We start from the raw sequence: 16,236 nt of genomic DNA, 5'->3' as shown, positions 1-16,236 counted from the left end.
CGAAACAGGGTGCAGCAGACATTGAGGAAAGAAAAGGAAATAGAAAAGAAATTAGGATTGACCCCCAAAAATAAAATTCATGCTCAATAAAACCAAACTATTGCCATTCCAACGCAAAACTGTCATGCAAAGCAAACTAAATCCAGGGTGGAGTCAAGTTAAAAACTATAGTAACTACTAATAAATGGGAATTCAGAGACTACAGAATCAGCTAATGGGAGGGAACTTTCCAGGCAAAAGGGGTCATGTGGTAAAAGAAATACATGCCAACAGAGAAGGGGGGGGGCTGCATTCAAGGGATCCAGGAGAGAATTGAAAGGGTTTGGGGGAGGGAGGTTTCCATTTCATCAGCCTTCTCCTTTTGGCATCCTACACTGATGCCATCTTTTGTACCAAGGTGCTATCAAAAGCTGGGAGCTAACGTGGCTTTCCCACTTGAAATGAAATTAAAATTAACGGCATGAAAACTCCAGTAACATCCAACCCAATATTTTCATTTCAGCCAGCGACTAGCGTCTAGCTACCTTGCATCATTACACTTATCATAGAATCATAGAATATCAGGGTTGGAAGGGACCTCAGGAGGTCATCTAGTCCAACCCCCTGCTCAAAGCAGGACCAATCCCGAATTAAATCATCCCAGCCAGGGCTTTGTCAAGCCTGACCTTAAAAACTTCTAAGGAAGGAGATTCTACCACCTCCCTAGGTAACACATTCCAGTGTTTCACCACCCTCCTAGTGAAAAAGTTTTTCCTAATATCCAACCTAAACCTCCCCCACTGCAACATTACTCCTTGTCCTGTCATCTTCTACCACTGAGAATAGTCTAGAACCATCCTCTTTGGAACCCCCTCTCAGGTAGTTGAAAGCAGCTATCAAATCCCCCCTCATTCTTCTCTTCTACAGACTAAACAATCCCAGTTCCCTCAGCCTCTCCTCATAAGTCATGAGTTCTAGACCCCTAATCATTTTTGTTGCCCTTCGCTGGACTCTCTCCAATTTTTCCAAATCCTTCTTGTAGTGTGGGGCCCAAAACTGGACACAGTACTCCAGATGAGGCCTCACCAATGTCGAATAGAGGGGAAAAATTCACTTCAGTCTGGCAAGGCCTTACACAACAGCAACTGACTATAAAGCGGAGTTCTACCAACACTATATCCCTGTGGTGGAGGCTACCGTTCAGATTTTCTGTTCTTCTCTGGAAATCTGCCCTGAGTTTATACGGTGACTTTGGCATCTACACAGTGCCACCGGTAGGGGTGGGGGGTAAAGGGTAAGGGAGGTATTATTATACAGTAAAGCTCATTACAAAGACTACCTTCCTGTGAAAGACAGGTTCCACCCCCCAGAAACAGGCATCCAAATCAGTTGTCTACAGTGGAAAGTTACTTTACAACTGCTTGTTTCTCCCAATTATTTCTTCTTCATTAAAATCTCCAGCTTTTCCTGGTAACTTCATTCATTCTCTTTCCTATTCCCTGTAATCATTGCCCATAGTGAAGCAACATGGTAGTGTAACATTAACTCTTAATTCCCATTTTAGCACAAACAAAACCCCTTTCCCAAAACCTGTTAGGATATACTGATACATCTGCACTGGGAAAAGAGCACAGTATACTCTGGCTTAATACTGTATCCGCTTCCTGCCTCCACTCTCCCGCCATGTACCACTTATTTGCATTTTGAAAGCAGTTCCACAGCACCCAGTAACTATGAGGTCAGATCTGACACCGGCAAATTCATAAGTCCAGTCCTGTTCTAAAGTGGGTTTTTCTCTTGCTTTTCCTTCTGGCAATGCCAGAAGCTTTCAGTCTTTGGGCCAGATCTTCAGTTGAGGTAAACTGGCATAGCCCGATGTACATGAACTCAGGATCTGCCCATTTGTGCTCAGGTAGTCATTCCAGTGGCCTTAGGAAAGCAGTCTTTGTAGGAGAAATTTTACTGCATATGACATTTAGAATGCAAAAATATATGAGTGTAGACAGTAAACTGACAAATCAAAAAATCCTTATCAAACTAAAACATATGTTTTTATCTTCATGCATCAAGGGCATTTAGATTTACTCTACTACACCAACACAAATAATTTTATACTGTACCAGTAGGAAATAAATCTTTGAATAAATCATTATTTCTCCAAACCTTGCTAGTAACAAAATATTATTAGCAGCTCTCTGCAGACCACCTCATCTCCAATTTGAAAAGAAAAGACCTAACTGGTATGGTGTAAGTAGAATCTGGGACTGCAGACAACAGAATGCGGATTTGAAACTCTGCAGTGTGATGGGAATATCCAAACGCTTGTAAACATGCAAAAATGGCAAAATCTTATTCAAGAACTCTGGTCCTTGTGTCCGAGTCCTCTCTACACTGACCAGTTTTTAATCCTATTGGCTCTGAAGAGGTCACATGGCTAGGGAAAAGCAAGCCGGAGTCTGTTCTGTCTCATGCATCAGCCAACTTGCCAGCTAAAGGCTGATGACAGAATGTCCATTACTAGTGGTGATGATGTAGGTTGCAGAACAGACACAGCCTGGTTTTCATATCTCAGGAGTTTGCAGTGTTGGCTCTTAGAGAACCAGCTTCACCATGCACAATGTGGGGCATGTAAAAATACGAATGGGACAGGGCATACATGGGGAACCTGATCTTATGCTAAATCTGATCCCATGCCTATTAAAATCAGCAGAAAGATTTCCAGTGACTGCAACAGTCTTTGGCTCAGGCCGTTAACGAAAACACTACTGTTAAACTACTCCAATCTGGGAGGAGGAGTAAAGCCTAAGAAGTGAATGTGCAGCAAAGCAACTCACTGTCTCCATTGGTAGTCCCATTCTCCATCCATGCCCTGCCCTTTCTACCCTGCACACGTGTGAGTAACGGAGTGGGTGTTCAGGGAGGCTTCATACCACTGTGCAGAGGACAACACTGAACACTCAGCCTCTGCAAAGCATTTACACTTGTGCTGGAGCACAACTACCTTGCACATCCTGTTCAAGACTCACAGGTCTTGCAGGAGCTAGGCCTTGATCTGGAATCATTGAAAGGATAAATATTCAACGCCACAGTCACATACTTTTCTAAAGAGTTACTGAACTTCAGAAAGTTCTTCCTAAAATAGGACTTGGCCACTCCTTGGGTATTTCCTGGTGTTGACAGTTTCAGTGATACTATTGCAGAATCCACCCTCCCAGCCCTTGAGCCTACTTTACCTTATCAAGTTGGGACACAACCTCCCATAATAGGCAGTGCAAAACTGAGAGCTCCCTGCCCAGGTCAATGTAGCCTTCAAACCCAGGGGTGTTTGAGATGGTGTCTGGGTTAGAGATCTCCAGTAGAAAGCGCTTCATTCCCCCCCATTCATGTTCCAGGAAATCATTCATGAAGGCCATGTACTCCTCTTTATTACCAAACCTAGAGAGAGAGAGAGAAAATGACTTCCACACAGAATACAACAGATAAGTGTTCAGAGAATTATTCTAATGCTTTCCCCTTCATCTTTCTTCCTGGGGTAGGAGAAGAGAGAGGAGGGGCAAGTGATTGAAGAACCCCACTGCTTTGCTTGACTCATCTGGGTATTAACAATCCACTGTTCATACCACTGCGTGACAGGCACCACCATCGCCCCCGACAGACTATCCTCTTTGGAGACTCTAAGCATACGTCCTTTGCATCATTCCTTTGGCTGGGAGTTTGGATAAAAAGAGTTACCACCTTCAAGTAACTTATACTGAATTCTACTTGTATTCTTTAGTAATAATGAGACCAACTGAAAACCTAAGTGTATATAAGTTCATAGATATATTCATAGATACTAAAGTCAGAAGGGACCATTATGATCATCTAGTCTGACCCCCTGCACAACGCAGGCCACAGAATCTCACCCACCCACTCCTGCGAAAAACCTCTCACCTATATCTATGTACCTATACAGAAAACACCTGATTCTGTTCTCAGTTACAACAGTTTACACCAGTGTCATTTTACTGACTTCAGTGGAGTTACTCCTGAAAACAGAATCAGGCTGACAGTGTTCACGTCAGTAGTCTTCTTAAACCCTTCTTGGTTTATGTAGCCACGCAGCGTGTGGGCGGAAAAGCATCCTCCCCATTCAAAGTTTCACACAGTATTCCTAGGACTTAGCTTTAGAGTTGTATTTGCACAGAGCTCTCCTTTCCCTTCCTCAATAATATGTGTGAGACTAAGACTCCTGAACATTTTGTTGTTTCAGGGCCAATATGCTACTGCCACCTACTTAGCAAAATTGGCGAGATTCTGAATGACTTTAGCAATGAGTGTCAGAGTGCGAGATGTCCGGTCATCAGGATACTCCTGCATGAGACTGAAGAGACTAGGGGACATGATAGCTGGACACAGGAAACGGAGGAAGAGTGAGGCGCTGATCAGGCGTTCACTGATGTCCTGCTTGCCCCGACTGAGGCACTTCTGCTTCCAGGATGCAAACACCTCTTTCAGCTCGCGAGGAAACACACTGCAAACAATTAAATCAATCAATAAAATGACAAGGGCGTAAAATGTAACAGGTTGAACTGATAGCCTGTCACAGGAAAGGCAAAACCATGAGAAACAGAAATGCTGGTTATTTTGTTATTTCAGCCCAGCAAATGTTGTTAGATTTCTCGTCTTAGCTCCCAGATCACCATTTTATTTGGTACACTTAAGTACTATTCAAAGCATTCCTATAGAAGATATAAAACTAAATCCTTTTTGATCACTTTGATTTACAGGTTAAGAAATGTCCATCCCTAGTTTGAAGTGAATGGCAAATATGTTTGTAAAAATTCAGACACACACTGAACTGTTGCTCATTTCTATAATTGGATTTAAGATTTTGAATGCTGAGTTAACTTTTTTTTTTTTAATTACTTTTCATTTGATCTGGCCTGAAGCAGAAAAGCCAATATTTCAACATTTCCAGCTTGATCAGAAGTTGACACTAATAGAAATCTCCTGTGAAGCATTTTCCCCACAATACAATTTCCAGACCACTTTTTGCAGATCTAAGAGGTCTGAAAAACATTTCACATAAGCATCCAAGCTATTAGCTGCTTATTCAAAGTTCAAATAGAACTTCTGAAGTTTAGTTTTCAAGTTATCCCATTGATTCAATCATCATTCACTAGATCTCCATTGCCACAGTAAATATTTCAGGGGACATTCCCATATGGTATAGTACTTAGGACTGGGTATGGTGTCAGGACTCCTTGTTTGGACGGAACTTCTCTCTGCAATGTTGTGTAGAGAGCGGTAAGCCACAGGAACCCATGCTACTATAATATATGGAAGTACGTTTGTCCTCGGTCTCACAACAACTGCTGCTTTCCCATATTTTGGAGAGAGAGGGATACTATTTTTGCCTTTCCTAACCAAACATCAAACCAAGTGGCCAATAAGCAAGAGGCAGGCGCTCACCAGTAGGAGTTGATAATCTTGCAAAAGGCCAGCTCACAACACATTTTCAGGTTGCTCTGATGATCAGTTAATTCACTGGATGAACATTTGCTGGGATCAACTTCACAGTTCTCATCTGACTCATACAAAGCCTTGATGAATTCCCCTGTAAGGGAAGAGGGTTACAAACAGTGGCAATTATAGGAAAGTCTCCTTGATGTATCTTTAAAGCCTGTTTATGCCTCTCCTTGGCAACTGCATTTTCTGCACCCAGCATCTGCAGTGAGGTAGTCTCCAGACACCAGGCGTGGAGTGCATGACTCCTCATAACTGTTTTCAAATACAGGACTTTCCGTACCAGATCAGGCCATTGGTGCTCTAGCCAACAGCTGAGGCTTCAGAGGAAGGCAAATCCCACTCCTCTCCCCTCCCAAAATAATGAATCTAGCCAGCTGTGCAACTGCTGTACATTGGGGTGGGGGAGAAATGAGATGGAGAATTCCTTTTTGACCCCTGCAAGATATCAGCTTACACCCTGAAGAATGATTATCCTTACCTCTTTTTGCATGAATACAGATGTTATTAGCGATTATAAAATTATCCATCCCTTTAAAACGCAAAGCCAGGCTATTTGTCTTTGTGACCTTCTCTGGCAATGAATCTGACAATTCTTTTTATTTTTATTAGTTCTAAATTTACTGTGTTTTAATTTCATTGAGTGTCACCTGGTTCTTGTGTTATGAGACACGGTAAAAAGGAGGATTCACCAGTTTTCACTCTGTTCTTTGCAATTGTGAAAAATTCAATCCAGGTTAACTAATCCTGGTTTATGCAGCCTCTTGTCATCCTTACATCTTGCAAAATCTTTGTTGCCTGTTTCTAGAGCTTTTAAATTTCTACCCTCTCTTTCTTAAAGTGAGGCAACTGAAATTGGACACACAACTTCAGACTGGGCATGGTGGTGTTTCCATTGGTTGATATTCTGTAACGTCAGTGTATTTTCTACTCTCTCTCTCATATGGACTCTAGTATACTCATTACTTTTTAAACTCTGCACTGGTTATCTTCCCTTATCTGCTTAATGTTTCAGTGACTCCTGAGTTATGTCCTCAGAAGATTTTCCCACTTTGGAGTTTATGCCACAAGGACTGTCTGTGCAAAAATGTTTTTAAGAAACAAACAAACAAAAAACCACCCCTAAACCAAACCACCAATGGCTTTGCAAGCAGGACAGGTAGTACATTTACCCAAATCTCTTCACCTCCACAAATTTTTGTTTATGTGCTTGCATATATAATCTTACAGACAACACCTGGTTATGCTGTAATTATTCTGAACAAGTATTCGTAGTTCATCGGAAAATCCAGTTTAGAAACTTTCGCTGGTACCCGAACCCTGGGAAGGAATGGAAACTACAACTTCTTGAAATGAGTTCTGTTCACAGTGTACTTGGCCCAATTTCAACCCCTTGTGGCAATTAAAGGATTAGAGGGCAACTTCAACAGCACAGAATAAAGATGTTAGGAGCATTATTTAGTACTTCAGCTCTGCAATGCTATAGTATAATCAAAACAAGTAAGTTTGGCCGATTAACAACAATTTGATAAAACACTAATTTGTTATTTTTAAGATAATCTGGGCTCCACTACAGAAAAATTTTGCTGAGGGAAGGTAGTTTAGTATTATTTGCTAAGAGCTCAGCACCACTTCTGGGTGAGCAAACTCTGGTTGTAACAATAATTTCCTGAATCGTTTTTTATGCACTTGTAACTTGTTCTCAGTAGTCCATAGCCAGATCCTAACTATGTATTAAAATGTGCTTGTAGGTATACTATACACTTAATACTGAATTCAGCGTGGTTAATTTATTTCACACAATATGGAATCTAACTGAACGTATTGTGTGATGCATTTGAAACTAGATAAATATATCTTCAAGAGCCATCTTGCCCTAGACTGGAAACAAGCTGGATGATGTAACAGGTCTTTTTCCATCTCTAACTTCTATGATTCATAATCTTATCGCTTAGCATTGGTGTCCAAAACAATGTATAAATAGTCATCAATTTAAAAATATCCATTTAATTACTGCACATTAAAGGACTTTTAGTCAAATGTAACATATTGAACCAAAAGGTGATAATTAAATCTGTCGGAAGACAAGGCATCAAGTAAATTGCTGCTTGCCTCCACGTACTGGGCTAGAGTCTGCCACCCTTACTCGTGTTGAGCAGTATCTTAAGGTTCTACCCAGTGAGAGTAAAGCTGGCAGAATTTGAAAAGATATATACAGTACACTCAAAATACATATAATCACATCTCAGATTCTGACTTGAGACACTGACTAATCTGGCCAACCACTTAACACCTGGATGACTGGCCAGTTTCCAGGCCACTGGGGAGGAGGGATGGGTCTCTTGGAAGGAGTCAGTTCTGACATGATTTTACCTGGCCTGCATGAATTTCCAATCTCCCCTAGGCCAAGAAACAGGAGGGGAAAGGTGGCTCATCTTGGGACCCTGGGCAGGAGAGGAATCAGCATACAGCAGGTAGTGCCTCCTTGTAGGGAGGCTGTCCATTTACTGGGAGCTGTGCACACTCTGAGTTGCAATGGGTACGTCTACACAGCAGAGGAAAAACCTGTGGCTGGCCCGTGCCAGCTGACTCAGACTTGCAGGGTTCAGGCTAAGGGACTGTTTCATTGCTGTGTAGATTTCTGGGCTCTGGCTGGAGCTCAGTTTGGGACCTCACACATCTACATGGCAGTGAAATAGCCCCACAGCCTGAGTCGGCTGGCATGGACCAGCTGCAGGTGTCTAGTCGCTGTGTAGACATACCCAATGTTGGGATAGCATTTGTGGGGCTGGGATTACATGTTTGGCAGTGGCACGTGTCAAGAGCAAAGCACTGTCTCTGTGCGGGTAAGACAGGTAGACAAGCAGGATGAATCTGCTGGGCTTGCTGGGAGGGGTAAGGCTAGGAAGGGAGGAAGTTGTGGGGTTAGGGGAGTGCTGTTATGGGGATGCAGGTGGTCTGGCCTAGTAGAGCAGGAGTCAGGTCTAGTGGGCAGAGCAGGTGTCCAGGTTGGGGAACGGTGCCAAGGGTCAACACCTGAGTCAACTTCTAATTACCAGAGTCAGGGGTCGAGCCAGAGTCAGAAGCAAGAATCGAAGCTGAGGGTCAAGGCTGATCCAAATGTCAGAGCCAAGGGTCAAGCCAGAGTCAGGGTCAGAAGTTGGAGTCGAAGCCAGGACTGGTCACTGATGGCTGGAAGTGAGGTGTAAGGGCAGGAACTAGAGGAGAGGCAAGGATCAAACATGGGGATGGAGCACAGTGGGAACAGGAGTGAAGACATGGGTGAGACAGGAGTGGAGCAGGAATCAAGAACAGGGTTTGGGTGCAAGCACAAGCAGGGTCCAATGCAGCCACAAGAAAAAATCACCTTGTTGCTTGGACAAACTTTCTGTGCCACCTTCTGTCTTAAATAACATGGTTGGAACAACTGGTAGAGCTGGACAATCCTCCAATCAGGGCTCCCATGGGTGGTGCCTTGACTGAGGCTATAGTCCTACTAGCTTCTTGGTCCACCAGGTTTCAGCAGACCTTGGGTGGAGGACAGGATGCAGTTGCGGTCTGTGGACTCTTAGGCCTGGGTTCGAGACCTGGAACATCACAAGTGCAAGAGCTAGGCATGTAGGCTGAGATGAGCAATTGGAGAACAATTGATTCTGTTCTTTTCCCTGAGTAAAGAGCACTTAGGACAAGCATCCTCAAAGGGTCACCGGAACAGCTTGAAGCAGGTTCTCCTGGTTTGTGATGCTCCCTAGCCTCACAGCCTCATTCTCTCCAGCTGGCCACATGTAACCCTAAATATTTCTGTTTGCATCTGGTGAAGGATTAGAAGGTTAAGGTGGGATTAAGAGAAACATGACTATCAGGGTATTGAATTAATTGCTCAAAAGCAGGGGTCATGACCAAAGTTTGTGACTCAGAGGGCCACTCTGGAAATTTGCCAGTAGCTCAATGGTGCACCTTGTGTGTATGCAAATTGTCAAATCTTTATTACAATACATACATGCACCCAACCCTAATACCGGCTTGGACTTGTACCTTCCTTGACAAATGAACAGGAACAGCTTGGTTGGAGGTGCCCCAGCAATAAAATCCAGTGGATGATCAGCTTTGCCGCTCAGCCTCACACCCCTAGGTGCGTATCAGTTTTCAGGTAGGACTTTGGGCTGCCCTGCTGAACAGAGCATCTTCAACATTACGGTTCCTTTTCCCCCACAAAGGGGCTATGCAAGCCTACGCAGAACACTTCTGACCCTTTCTTGAAATTTCCATGTAGCTTCTTTCAGCTGGGATTATACTGGATTCACCAGCAATGTCCAGATGCAAAGTCTACACAGTGCAAAAGCACTGAACTTCATCTATGTTGTCAGTATCTTTCCCAGTTGTTACATTATCAAAATCACCTTTATCCCTATTTAATCCCTTTATCCCTCTATCCCGTACTCCAGACTGAATGATTCACAAATCATAATGAAGAGATATGACAATCAATAAGGGGAACCAAGAGAAAAGATGGTACTTAGAAAAATGTAGAGCATTGGGATGAGATAACCGTTAAAGGAGACCCCTTAATCCACACAGAAGTGAGTGTGATCTTTTTTCAGATGCTGCAATTCTTAGGAGCCAAATCTTGTCTCTGCGTTCCATAAACAAGAAGGGCCCAGATGGAGCAGAACCAGTGAGGTTCTACTGCACATGGTGAGAGAGCAGCATTTCAGGAGTACATGCAAGGGACATGCCACAAGTCCCCTAGGTGAGCGATCCACTGGCTGAGGCCAGTGGATCCGGTGCTATGTGGCAAGGGGCCATGGATTTCAGCACACAGGAGTCCTAGAGCCACAGAACCAACTCCATTGTTGAAGCTGGAGAAGCAGTCGATGCATTTCCCACCAGGATACTCAACGCACAGCCACGTTACTTGGCTGATTGCTCGGACAGCATTTGGTCCCTAGGTTCTGTGAAAGGAAAAAAGAAAAAAGAAAAGAGACTGGTATTTTCTTACCAAGTGCATCATGAAGATACTTCTGTCCTACCAGCTTTAGGTACTCCTCAATGGCTTTGGTGGCAAGCGTATTCTCCCTGAAGATCAAAACATCATGCTCCCCACAGCGATCTACCTCAGACATCACCAGATCAGTCAAGAAGTCCTGAGGGAAAAAGTCCAGAAGGAATAAGGTTTATTAATCAAATAGAATCATGCTATGCTCTTTAAGTGACTTTAGAACCCAAATGGGAAGTGTAAAAGGAGCCTGACACGCCTCAAAACAGGATGAGAGGATTATTGAACTGAAGTGCCTGGCCTGGGGGAAGGCATGCAAATATTACAGCACTGGGGGCTATAAAGATTAGCTAGAGTTCTCCTCACATTTGTGTACCTGACTGGCTAGGCCAATACAGATCCCCAGCTCTGTCATTTTTGGACTCATTTCTAAAACTGGAATAGCAGCTGGGACTTGTGGGTAAAATTACAATGGTGGAAGCAAGTCTCTAAATAAAAAATCCCTACAACCAAACTTTTTTGACATTTAATCCAGATCCTGACCAGAATATATGACATACTAACTCCTCCATAGCTGACATGTTATAGTCATGCTTTACTGATATATGTTAGCGATAACTAGCTGTGTGTTTCCCTGCTATCCAAACTCAAAATATCAGGAGGAAAGCAAATCCAACTTTTAATTGAATACAGGAATTTTATTAAGAAGGATTTAGACCAATGAAATTAATGAGCATAAAATGGGCTGGGGATTAGGGAGACAAAGTTAACATTCCTACTATGCATTAATTTAGCATTGTGTTGAACTGCATTCAGGCTATCAGGCAGGCCAGACAGAACAAGGGGCAAGAATCAAAGCAGACTGCAAGCTGCTAATACAGGGCCCAGTCCTGCAGTGGTAATCAAATTCCTCAGCTACTTACTCCAGCGGGAGCTGAGGGCACTCAGCATCCCACAGGAAGCAATCAGCCCCTTCCAAAATCCAACCTCAGACACTGTAAGGCTCCTGGGGGCAGAGACCAAATTTTTGTTTGTTTTCTACATCTTTTAATATCCCTTCAAGCCCCCCTGAATAATACAAGAGAATCTTGCTAATCTGCAGAAAAAAGTGGCAACCTCTCACACAGCGGTAGTGAGGTCTCACATCCCTAAAATGTTACTTCACAAAATTTACTGAAGCACATTACTAGTATAGTAGGGAGTCTCTAATAACTACAACCAAGCTACATTACCCTTGCTTTATTGTTATTTACTTGCCTTTTTATTTTCTCTGAAAATTGGTAATAGTTTTCCCAATCAGTGTAAATTAGTGAAATTCAAGTGTAACAACTATATAATAAAATCCTGGATTGCTCACTTGAGAGCTCCAGATTGTAATGTCCTACATCGGGGTGGCCAACCTGTGGCTCCGGAGCCACCTGCAGCTCTTCAGAAGTTAATATGCAGCTTCTTGTATAGGCACCGACTCCGGGGCTGGAGCTACAGCAACTTTCCAATGTGCCGGGGGGTGCTCACTGCTCAAACCCTGGCTCTGCCCCCTCCCCTGAGGCTAACATGCCCTCGCTCCTTCCCCTTCCCCACCCCAGAGCCTCCTGCATGCCACGAAACAGCTGATCGGGAGGTACGGGGAAGCGCTGATTGGAAGGGCTGCCAATGGTTGGGAGGTGCTAGGAGCGGGGCTACTGACATATTACTGGTTTCAGAGTAACAGCCGTGTTAGTCTGTATTCGCAAAAAGAAAAGGAGTACTTGTGGCACCTTAGAGACTAACAAATTTATTTGAGCATAAGCTTTCGTGAGCTACAGCTCACTTCATCGGAGGCTCTCTGGCAATGTACGTTGGTAAATTCCGGCTCCTTCTCAGGCTCAGGTTGGCCACCCCGTCCTACATTGTAGGATTTCGCCAGTACATTAGAATCTAAAATACAAGCACTACAAAGGTAGAGCTTTAACATGCTAATTTACTTATCTGTTGCAAAGAACATTGAAGGAATCTGGAGATGGCTTGCCAGAATTATTACAGTTCAATGCTACAGGAGCTACTCTAGCTGTAAACTGCACTAGATCAGACAGGCAAATGGTACTGTATGAATTCTCAGCATACTTGGTCATAAAAGACATTCTATCGAGAGGGACGTGTGCAGTGGAAGATGGTAAATATAGTGCATAAAAGTGGAAGGATTATGTACACATTCCCGTCCACACACAACACCTGGCTCATCGAAGTTTGGCTGTGCTTTAAGAATTCAGGGTAGCTGGTACAGCTGGGGGTCATAGAGGCTAGAGCTCGGGTACCACTTTCACTCAGGCTGGTAATCGACGCACTTTGCAGTGACAAAGTGACCATTTGAGTGCAGAGAGTCCTCCAATGTCTTCCCACAATGCCCCCTGTGTACCCAGAAGGACAGACAAGTTGGGACAGAATCATAGAGCCGCTCAGCTTATTGCAAATGAAGAACATGGGATATGCCCCAGAAGTTTGAGCGACCCACACAAGTGAGTGCAGTACCAGTGTGAGGATGCAGTAATGGGGTATGGCTTTTCAGAGTGGTTACTCACAATCCAGCTAGGCTAATCCAAGTGCTAATCCCTCATGTTAACTGTGGTGAACTTTTGCTGTTCACTGTTTATAAGACACATTTACAAAATTTTATTTGCAAGTCCCTTGATGCTACAGTGTTCATGGTGCATCATCTATCCAGCAATGCATGAAATATTTCAATGTACTCAAGGTACAGACATAACATTCTGTGATGGTAGGATGCTATGAAGTCCTTCCACCTACATAGCTAATGTTTTAACCCTGCAATAGTTATCTCCTCTAAGTGTCTACATCTAGCTCTTTGGAATATATTCACACTTACATATTCTACTTCTGGTAATGTGTTGCACACCTATATTGACTTCCCCTTATAAAGGATTTGCCCAAACTTCTTTAAAATGCTCATTCTGCTTTACTTCGCTTCCCCTCTACAGCCTCTCCCCTTTGGTAGTGTTCCCCTCCTCTGACTCCCATTCCCAGGCCTGTCCACCCCTCATGCTATTTATGTTTAAAACCATGAGAAATGTTTATGAGTCTCAGAAATCATTGTGAGATGTTCCTTCCGCTCCTACCTTGGCTCTGCCAGTGCTCTGAAGAATGTGCACCAAGGCACAGGCCATTTCCTCCTTGTTCCTCACGCTGATCACAGGCTCCAGCACTGAGCACAGCATGGTGTAGTTGTTAGTAACAAACTCTGCAAATTCTTTGTACTGTTCCATGGGGAGGATGGTGATGGTCTGGTATCGGGACTTGATGCGAATGGAAGGTCCCCCTGATTTCCCTTTATTGGGCGTAGGTGTGCTGACTGGGTACCACTTTTCCACAAACTGACGGCCAGTCACGCTGGCCATGGGAATGTTGACCAGTCCTACATAGTTATTCTTGTCTTTTTTCTTCTTCTTCTCCACATCCTTATAGACGTGAACTGTGATACTGTGGAGGGGCGGGAGGCCATAGAACTCAAAGTGTTCGCCCCAGAAGATGTTGTCTGCTTTTGTTTTGCTGGTGGTGCGGGCAAACAGAGTGTCGTCAAGGCACAGCTCACAGAAGTATTTCTTCTTGGGGGCCAAGTCCTTGGCCTCAATGATCCAGAGACGGAGCACATTCTCAGCTCGACGGCAGTTGTCCTGTGCAGAAAAAAGAGCTCAGCATTGATTTAGAGACAGTGATGAGGAAAAAGAACATTTTCTTTTCGAACAGAAAATACTGATCATGCAAAGAGTGTATTTTATACATTGCTATTTGATCACCTTTGAAAAGCTGTATTCAAATTTGTTCAGAACACAAACTTGCTCTTAACTTCTGCCATCCAGAAGCTGGCAGATTCATAACATTTCAGCAAAAAGAAAAGGAGGACTTGTGGCACCTTAGAGGCTAACAAATTTATTTGAGCATAAGCTTTCATGAGCTACAGCTCACTTCATCGGATGCATTCAGTGGAAAATACAGTGGGGAGATTTATATACACAGAGAACATGAAACAATGGGTGTTACCATACACACTGTAATGAGAGTGATCAGGTAAGGTGAGCTATTACCAGCAGGAGAGCGGGGGGGAAAAAGCCTTTTATAGTGATAATCAAGGTGGGCCATTTCCAGCAGTTGACAAGAACGTCTGAGGTATAGCGGGGGGTGGGGGGGGGCATCGTGATTGACCTAATTAAATAGGTAAGCACCTCTGTAATGGTTTGATATATCATCTGGACAAGAATCCAGTCATGCCATGAACATTTTACTGGTGGTATTATTCCTACAGCTTCCTCTTCTATTACCTTGTTAGGCTGCACTGTCCTGCGTAGGTTTTCCATCCACTTGTCTCTCTCCGCTGCAGAGGAGCAACTGAAACATTTACTGCCGCTGGAGTAGGTTACCTGAAACACAAACAATAGGTCCAGTTCTGGCAAGACTGCAAAGCAGAAAAAGGAGCAAAAGTCATAGGTGACTTTCAAGCATTGAGAATATGAAAGAGGCAGCAAAATATGGGAGCAGGGAAGGAGCAAGCCTGAAAAGGGCACAGACTGCAGAGAAAAAAACCTCAGTTCAGATGGGTATAAAACTGAAGGGAAACACACTGTTCTAGCCAAATGTTCTGAGAGACTGTAAAATAAGGATGTAGTCAGCAATTTGAAATTTGTGCACATGCTAACTGAACTGCAGCCTCTAGATACCTGCAATATCCCAGTAAGTCCCCAAGGCTGACAATCTGATCATTAACGGAGCAGGTGTAGGGAGAGAGCTAGTCACATGTTGATGAAAGGTCTGATGAACAAAAATCCCTGCTGGATGTCACTGGAAATACTGTCTTCGGGAAGCTAAAAATTGCATGCTCTGGATACTATACACATCAATGGGCTGAAACAGCCAAAACGTTTGACTCTGCTTTTGGAAGAGACAACACCACCTGGAGCAAAACTGATGCTAGCTCTGTTTGTGCATATAAGGAGACAGTCACATTTTGCTTCAATTTTTATTTGGCCTTGCCAGCTCTCCCTGTTCTTCCCATTCAGATGTATGAGCATGGGCAAAGCACTTTAAGACTAAATGTTAGTACTAAACTCTGCATTTGTATTGCCAGCTGTCTTCCGTCTACCCAGGAAGGCTGAAGCAGAACAGGAAGTGCTTCCAGCCAATGAGATATGTTGTGACTATTAAGCCTACAGAGTATACCCCTATTGTGAACTCAGATGTAAAAAGTATGTGAAAGTTCATAAGATGTTACAATAACCATGAAAAATAGGTCAAGTTGTTTATAATGCGGAATGCTGTAACAAGTGCAAAAGAACCAGACAAAGAAGATTGATTAATCTAAATCAAAAAGGCCATGTTAATATAATCCATTTTTAGCAAGCATAATTTCAACAATTTTTGGAAGATGTGGAACCAGAACTAATAGACCAAAATTGATGTGATGGCTACGAGGCCTAACTGGTGGTCAAAATAACGAGGGAGATGAACTATGACACCCACTTTTACCCTTTCTTAAAGAGACTGAAAAAAAGACATGATCAGCTCAGCTCAGTTCTCCCATTCCACCTGGTGGCCCAGTTTATCCCCCGAACTGCCAGCACTGCAACTCATCCCAGCTCACCTTGACTCATCTAAAGGACTTTCTTCCTGAGAAGAAAGCCTGCTGACCTTAAGCTTTTTCAAGGTACTTTGTTTTCACCGGTGAGTGCTGAAAGTCATCATATGATCATGACATCCAGTCCTCA

At 43.5% G+C, this 16,236-nt stretch overlaps 1 protein-coding gene across 1 annotated transcript in view; it reads right to left on the bottom strand.

Annotated features, from left to right (window-relative positions):
* RASAL2 (RAS protein activator like 2) overlaps window positions 1-16,236 on the bottom strand; it is a 184,872-nt gene that overhangs the window by 19,572 nt on the left and 149,064 nt on the right. The window contains exons 7-12 of the mRNA XM_077825004.1: window positions 14,797-14,895; window positions 13,597-14,151; window positions 10,487-10,631; window positions 5,434-5,578; window positions 4,256-4,492; window positions 3,213-3,414 (exon numbers count right to left, since the gene is read on the bottom strand). Coding sequence (XP_077681130.1) covers window positions 3,213-3,414; window positions 4,256-4,492; window positions 5,434-5,578; window positions 10,487-10,631; window positions 13,597-14,151; window positions 14,797-14,895 — 1,383 coding nt within the window. The remainder of the gene's footprint in view (window positions 1-3,212; window positions 3,415-4,255; window positions 4,493-5,433; window positions 5,579-10,486; window positions 10,632-13,596; window positions 14,152-14,796; window positions 14,896-16,236) is intronic.

The sequence above is a fragment of the Eretmochelys imbricata genome, chromosome 8, assembly GCF_965152235.1.
Source record: "Eretmochelys imbricata isolate rEreImb1 chromosome 8, rEreImb1.hap1, whole genome shotgun sequence".
NCBI classification, from domain to species: Eukaryota; Metazoa; Chordata; order Testudines; family Cheloniidae; genus Eretmochelys; species Eretmochelys imbricata.
The sequence above is the reverse complement of the archived record's forward strand: the minus strand, read 5'-3'. Positions and strand labels throughout refer to the sequence as shown.